The sequence below is a fragment of the Haplochromis burtoni genome, unplaced genomic scaffold, assembly GCF_018398535.1.
Source record: "Haplochromis burtoni strain Fernald_Lab_line unplaced genomic scaffold, NCSU_Asbu1 Contig_10, whole genome shotgun sequence".
NCBI lineage: Eukaryota > Metazoa > Chordata > Actinopteri > Cichliformes > Cichlidae > Haplochromis > Haplochromis burtoni.
Window position 1 is genome coordinate 4,482,011 of NW_024582371.1, and position 7,825 is coordinate 4,489,835.

Consider the following 7,825-nt stretch of genomic DNA (forward strand, 5'->3'; position numbering starts at 1 on the left):
GACTATAAATGATAAAGAGCACTGGAGTGGTATTTCAGGATTTTTATCATGTGTTTTTCTGGTTAATCAAGCTCACAACACAAAGAGTTACAAAGGAGAACCATGTTCGATTTTGTTTTGTGAGAAACTAAAAAAGAAAAAGACAAAATAGGAGAAAAACCTATGTAGTCTGAAGGACTACAAATGTATATTAAACAGCTTAAGAGAATAAAAAATTCTTTATATTTGCCATAATGATGATACTGAAGTGTATTATCTGGTCAGAGCCATAGCTGCCACTGAAGGGAAGCAGCCCATTTCTACAGCTATGTTTTCTACATGTTCTAATGTTCCTGTGATGTATAGAATTAAAATATGGACTTTAACTAATTTAATTACATGTACATTTTCCATGTTTTTTTCAATACAGTATGCAAATGTAATTTGCTTGATTGGTTTACATTTAGTTCATACAATGCACGTTTTTCCTCACGATTTCTTATTTGAGTAAATAAACCTTTAATTTTATATATTTAAGTTGTATCTTACTCAAATGTTTTACTTGCATGTTTATTGGGGTTGAATAATTAAGTTATTTTTAGTGTATGAAGATTAAGTTGACAGTGAAGAAAAACAATATTTAAGCTTTAAAATAAGAAGCTAAACTATATCAAAATAAAAATATAAATTAATAAATGAATGTGCATTTTTTTTAATCTTCGGCATGGCGAGGTCTTTATGGGTAACCGGAAATCCTGACCTGATTATTTTTCAACATATGTAATTTTATATTTTAAAATTTTCCTTGCTTTGAAAAAAACAAAAACATATAGTGGTATGTTTTCCTGCTTGTTTGTTTGTGTATTTGTTTCCTTCCACCTCTGTCCGTTTTATTATTATTATTATTATTATTATTATTGGTGTTGGCCTGTAGTCTCTGCGTTGAATCTAAGCCCCTATATACATGCACGCGGAGGCACATGGACTTCCCACGCATTCCACACATTGTACCGCCTTATCAAAATGATTCATCAGGGCAAACCTGGCAAATCGGGGTCATTGCCCTGACGTCGCAAAGACCAGCAGGCAGGTGAGTCTCAGGTAAAGCGTGACGTCAGGATGATACTTTCGAACTCCTTGCCAGTAAATCTATAAAGGTGTGTAGTCTTACTGCACAGGTAGCCTGAACCTTAGACTGAAATGAAAACAGAGCTTGCTGAAGATAAACTCGGGGGCCTAACATGCTCTTGGAGGTTTGATTTTTCCAGGTCTTCCAGAGATTCACCCTACTTGTCGAGCGAGGATACCGGGATGTACCCGAGCTCTGCTTCTATCAGACAAACGGCTCAGGCTCTGTCACTGAACAGTCAGTACATTCCGCCTCCGTATGACTTCCCCAGCTACCACCATCACGTCACGGGAGTCGGTGATTTGTCGGCAAGTACCTGGAACCCCCTTTACGCGCCCCGGGAGGAGTATCCCTACAGCTTCCCGGGGTCAAGCCCCAACACCGCGCAGGTCAACTTCACCTACCCGGATCTGAGCAACGTTCCTTCCGCCGCTGGAGGGGGATCGCTCACCCCTTACAACTTCATCTCTGGACAGGATCCCCTCATTCCCAGGAAAAGACCACAGGAGCCCGTTAAACAAACAACTTCAGGTGGGACTTTACTTTGTCATACTTATTCTTAATCATAGGCTTATTTTGGTCTGCATAATGTATTCAGTGAATTATACAGATATAAAGAACATTTGTAACATCTTCATCTAAAGTTGCTTCGTGCATACAAATATCTGTTATCTGGAGTACTTCAAACGCACTTGTCTCTGTTTTTTTTCTTCTTCTTCTTCATTCTCGCGACTGATCACATATTAGCTGTCTTAAATGTTAACAAGTGACACAAACAGGAAATGCAGCATCTTGATAAGACACATCCTATAGGGGAAGGAGATTACACAACCTCCTGGGTTACCTTTGTAGCTGTCACTGTGGTTGCATGACTAACTAAACCTAAAAAAACCGTACAAGTATGGGTAACACATGAGAAACACATGCAAACCTGTTTTAAGTGAAAAACAAACCCAACTTCAGCAGGCGCACATTCATCAAGGTGTTCGCCTCTCTTTGGACAATCATGCTGTGAGATGTCAATGCAAAGCTAACAGTGGAGGCCATGAAGTCTACACAAGTCTCACACCCCACCCTCTCTGTCCACTGGGTGGGTGTGAGATGGTGACAAACTGGATAGATAACACTGGAAGTGCAGGAAGTCTGCAGAAGTTAAACGAAGTCTCCTCTAGAGGCTAACCCTCTCTTAACCCTCTTGTGTGTATCTGTGTGTGTGGGTGTGGCTGGATCAATGCTGTCACATGAGCTAGTTTTCTGATCAATAACTGTGACTCCTAGTTTCTTGAGTGTGTATGTGAACATGCGTGTCAATGAATAGCTGCCTATGTAAAGAGCTGTGTAGACAGCACTCACGGTGATAAGGAGAAGCACTGATGCAATGCAGTGGGGAGTCTTTGCCTTCGTTATAGTGTGAGCACGATTAGTAGAATTGATGAGGTTTTAAGTGGCGCCTGAACTTGAACGTGGCACCAGACTGTTTGGTCACGACACACACATTTCGTGACTCACTGACACAAAATTATTAGTTCCTGAAAAAGATGTGGGCCATACACATGAATAAAAACTGACTCTATTTACTTACATTCACTGTCTTTATTTTTGTGCTTATGTTTACTATTCTTAATATTTATTGATTTTTTACTAAAAAGCAATTGTTTTGTCTGATTTAGGTGGGAAGACTCGCACTAAGGACAAGTACAGGGTGGTGTACACTGACCACCAAAGGATGGAGCTTGAGAAAGAGTTTCAGTTCAACCGCTATATCACAATGAGAAGGAAGTCAGAGCTGTCAATGGCACTCAGCCTTTCCGAGAGGCAGGTGAGAAGATTAGAGTAAATAAACGGTCAATGTAGAAATTATATAGAAAAACTGAATGTAGAAAATATATAGAAACTGTCTAGGACAGTGAGACTGTGTAACTTTTGCGTTCTCTCTTCACATTCAAAGAATTACAAACGCCTAACCCTTTCAAAGTAGCCAACCACATGTTCTGTTTTTCTTTTTTTAGGTTCCTCCTTAGGAGGAACAAATGAGATAAACTAAACTCACAGCAGAAAACCCCCATGAAGCAATGAGACAGAGTGTGTTTCGTTACTGTTGAAACTCAGTTAGGAAACAGAATGTGGGATTTGTTAGTGCAAACCCCCCATGGTTTGCATGAACAAATCTATAGGCCAAGGCCAAGAAGTATATATTTGATACCCCCTTTTGTGAGTGACAATAATAAGGAAGGTCACTGCAAATTTAACATGTTTATGTTAGGGGTATAAAAAATATGCCCTAATTTTTTTTAACCTTGTAAAGCCAGAACCACAAAATAATTAAATTTTTTTTAGTTACCGGAGTTTACCGTAACCTTTATCTCTATCATTATCTCAAAGAAATCCACTTAACTGCCAAAAATGCTGAAGTATGTTTAAAGTTTGCTGAACAATATTTAGACATGCCTGTGAAATACTGGGGGGAATATAGTCTGGTCAGATAAGACTGAAATGAACTCTTTGGATGGCAAAATACACGCCATGTTAGGAGGTCAATAGGGCAATGCATATCACCCCAAAACACCAACAGGGAAGTTAAGAGGTGGGAAGGATGAATAGAAAAATGTACCAAGACTTTTTTGATGAAAATCTTCTGCCGTCTACCAGGATGATGATGATGAAACGAGGGGTGGACGTTTCAGAAAGACAATGATCCCAAACACAAAGCCAAGGAAACTCTTGACTGGTTTCAGAAACAGAAAATAAAGCTGCTAAAAATAGCCCAGCCAATCACATGACCCGAATCCAGTTGAAAATCTATAGAAAGAACTAAACCCCAGAGTTCATAGAAGAGGCCCACAGAGCCTTCAGGATTTGAATTTCTGACTAGTTTCTCCACACAGGAGGCATCTTGAAGCTGTCATCACCAACAAAAGCTTTTGTGCGAAGTATTAAATAAATGTCAGTAAATGTGTTCAATACTTTTTCCCTGTGTCACTTCTTATTATTACACATCGTTTATGGACATCCGCAGTTTAATTTGTCTTTGCATGTGCGGACTGGTTGGGTTGTTACTGACATCTGGTCAGAATTTCATACCATGTGAAATATATTTTGCTTTGAAAACTGGTGATGTGTTCAATACTTATTATACCCCATGTGTATAAACACACATGGGGTATAACAAAAATGATCTTGGCATTTTTGTGGAATTTCATGCTCACCGCATAAATCTGCATATACTGCAGATATCTGATTGTAAACAGTGTACCACTGATGATGCACAGATCTCAAATATGGCATTAACTTTGTGTTACGGGGTTATTATCTCATTTGTGGGTTTCTTTTTTTTTCTTATGTGAAGTGAGATAACAGGGAAGGTGGAGCTTGGATTTATTTTGTTGATGTTATTGTGCATTAGAAAAAAAACCCTGCATCTGCAGGCCATCTATTACCACTGTGCTGTATTTTACTTATTCCCATGGTTAAGTGTAGGGTTTCTACTAATGCAGCACATGTGAGCACAATGTTCTCAAACAATCCCCTCTGGAGAAACGAGCTCCAGAGAAAAAAACAAATTCTGCAAACCGTAATGTTAACATATGTGGCCAAACGCATAAGTAGTGTTAATGGTGAAACCCTCAATCTTACTGTTATTATGCTGTTCTTGTTGTTTCTTCTGCTTGCCCTTGCAGCTTCTTAAAACCACAGCTGAGTGCAATTGTTGTAGCTCCCAGAGTAATTCTGGGAAAGTCAGAGATTACTAAATTTCAAGTAGATGAAGCAAGGCAAGGGAACGTTACCACAGAAAGCAAAGTCGCTGCAGTTTTCAACTTCCTTTTAATGCAGCAAATAAGCGATTTATAGAAGAAATGAAAACGATAATGATGTGCTGTTTCTTTTGATGTTGTTTAGGGAACAAGCCATAATGCTCCCTAACTGAGAAACGTTCTTGATGCTGATATCTCATGCATGTGTGTCTCAGGTGAAGATCTGGTTTCAGAACAGACGTGCCAAGGAGAGGAAGATCAACAGGAAGAAGTTGCAGCATTCCCAGCAGGCCTCAACAACCACACCCACTCCACCTGTACTGTGTGCACACAGTGACACCCACAACCCCGTGAGCCCCAGCAGGAACATTTTGTCAGATGCAGTATCGGAGGAGTACTAGGTGAAGTCTATGTGAAAGACTGGCACTGTATCTGTGTGTGTAAATAATGTTTTTAATAGTTGTACAAGTTCACCACAGAACGAATGAAAAAGATTCACTTGAAGATCACCTCTATTTTACAATGTCACCACCACACGTTTGTCACATGGATCGAGTCGAGTGGGCATTTATTCCACTTGCTTGTGTTAATCATTATCAACGTCAAGATAGCGTTTTAACAGTGCGTGCCCAAGAAAGAGGATTAGTGTCTTTCTTGTTGTCTTTTCCTTGTATATGTATCCATTAACAGGAATATAATGCAAATGCAGATATAAAAAAGAAAAAAAACTGACAGCCCTTCTTCTTGTTTCCAAGGCAGTACCGTGACACTAACACGCCTTTTTTATGACAACTTGAAGTTACAGGAAATCAGATGGGGAAAGCAGATATCTAATTCGAAAGGTGGTTAAATTGTTCTTTTTGTTTTTCTGAAAACATGCATTTACTCTACATTTTAGCTGCAGCAAAGCAAGGGCAGCATTATTAAAAGTGTCACTGGTTTTAGACATTCAGACGGGAGAGTTTAGCCACATCCTGAAAAACTGCTGAAGATTGCTCAACTGCATGACTCGTGATTTACAGTCGCTGTGGCACAGACATTCAGCTCTGGCATGGAGCTGGATATATTCGTTTTATTTTAAAAAATGTCTACACTTCTCTATTTTTTTAGAACCCAATGTCTGTATATATGAAATGTTAAAGGATGTGCTGTACAAGCAAGAAATGCTGACACACTTTGATACTTCTTCACTGTAATGTTAAAGAAAAGAAAGGAGAAACAAAAGATGTGGAAATTCAGTAGGTATGAGTCATCTAACGATTAAAGGTTTTTCCATTTCTAAATAAATGACTGACTTATCAACAGTGCAGTTGTGTAATCACAAATGTTTAGAGTGTAAGAAAGTCACTGTTTTCTAATTTAGCTCTTCAGTGTGTTTGTGCATGCTTTTGTGTGTTTCAAGTGGAGTTTATGTTGGCTTTGCAGCTTAAACCCTCTCCTCAGCACTGAGGTTTTATTGATTTAGAGTTGTATTTTCTGTTAATTTGCTCTAGCCACATTCACGTGGGTCAATTTGCTTTTCATACAACACAGTTTCTACAGGAAAAGGCTTCTTGATGAAGAAATATAACATTAGTATGAAGTTCTATCTATAAATGCGCAAAACTAATACATTGGCTTCCTGTCATCACTTTTAAGACTCTAAATGAGCCTACAACGCTTTATTTGTTGGATCTTTTTTTATGTTCACACTCCTGTCAGAGGTCTTCCAATCAGATGTGACTTCCATAAACTAGACTTAAAAATAAAGGTGACTTACGATTTCACACTAGAACTGCAGAATCTGTTTCTAGATTTGAGTCTTTGCTCCAGCCTCATTTCTACTCTCTGGCCTTTAATTCGATCTAAACCTTGACATTTCCTTTTTGTTATGTTTTATTATTGGCTGCCTGTGAAGCACTTTGGTCAACTCCGGTTGTTTTAAAGGTGCTATATAAATAAACTTGACCTTGACCTTGACATGAAATTCATCACAATAAAGCCTAAGATGACCTCAATTGTATATCCTTAAATTACAAAAAAATAACAATAAATAAACACATTTACATTCCTTAACAATCTTTTTTCTTCTTTTTTTATTGTGTGAAAAAAGGAAAACAATTTTCAATTTGTACAAGGTGTATTAAAGGTTACAGAAAGAGAGGAAAGACACAGGACTATTTTGGTTTTCGGTTTTGTAATTTGCATTATTTATTAGGCAGTTGCCACTTTAAGGCACAAGTGTGTGTGTTTGTTTTGTGCTGTTTGTGCATGCATGCGTGAATGCGGTTTGTATGTATGGCTGAGTGTCTGTGTGCATGTGTCTATAACTGTCTGTGGAAAAACAAAGTCTTTACATACACACTTTGTATGTAAGACACAAGTACCAATTTTAAACTACAAAATCTGTACTGTACAATACTAAAGAAAAAAACATGTAAAAATGTTTTCATTCTCTTGCATTAAAAATATAAATGATATTCTGTTTGAAAAGTATTTATAGTTCAAGGCTTTTATCAATTTAAAAACTGAAGTGCTAAAGACCAGAGAACTGGCGCCAGTCTGGTTTTATAGTTTAACAGCTTTGGCATTGCGAGGCAGCATCACATGATCATGTCACGACAATTATAAAATCCCCTGGTGTGTATGTGCTTCAGCTTCTCTATAGTGAATGTGCAACAGTTCACTCGTTTGCATTTCCTATGCCACACACGCATTAAAAGGTAAAAACAACGTTGCTCATACTGGCGCGCTCTGATGTATAAAGCAGCATTTGCTGACTGATCACATGATCAAAAAATAAACTCTGAGGAAACTACAACTGTAATGGACCATAAACACCAATTTTATGGCAGTATGAATCAGCATAAAGTCAGTGCATGGTTATCAACCTTTAACCCCATATCTAACCAAATGTATTTCATCTGTTTTGTGCCAACAGTTGCAACTTCTGCATTTGTCAGGTGACAAAAATATTACCAGTATT

At 38.2% G+C, this 7,825-nt stretch overlaps 1 protein-coding gene across 1 annotated transcript; it reads left to right on the forward strand.

Annotated features, from left to right (window-relative positions):
- The first annotated feature begins 1,055 nt into the window (after positions 1-1,055).
- On the forward strand, positions 1,056-6,916 carry LOC102293922 (homeobox protein CDX-1). Its single transcript, XM_005921127.3, has 3 exons — positions 1,056-1,639; positions 2,779-2,927; positions 5,076-6,916. Exons 1-3 carry the CDS (start codon positions 1,180-1,182, stop codon positions 5,259-5,261), a joined length of 795 nt encoding a protein of 264 aa, XP_005921189.1. The 5' UTR covers positions 1,056-1,179; the 3' UTR covers positions 5,262-6,916.
- The last annotated feature ends 909 nt before the right edge of the window (positions 6,917-7,825 follow it).

Bases quoted from the DNA above. Each gene is read 5' to 3' on its own strand.
- LOC102293922 (XM_005921127.3), top strand. From the start codon at position 1,180: ATGAAAACAGAGCTTGCTGAAGATAAACTCGGGGGCCTAACATGCTCT. The intron at 1,640-2,778 runs GTGGGACTTTAC...TGTCTGATTTAG, and splicing joins CGTTAAACAAACAACTTCAG to GTGGGAAGACTCGCACTAAG. The intron at 2,928-5,075 runs GTGAGAAGATTA...TGTGTGTCTCAG, and splicing joins TCAGCCTTTCCGAGAGGCAG to GTGAAGATCTGGTTTCAGAA.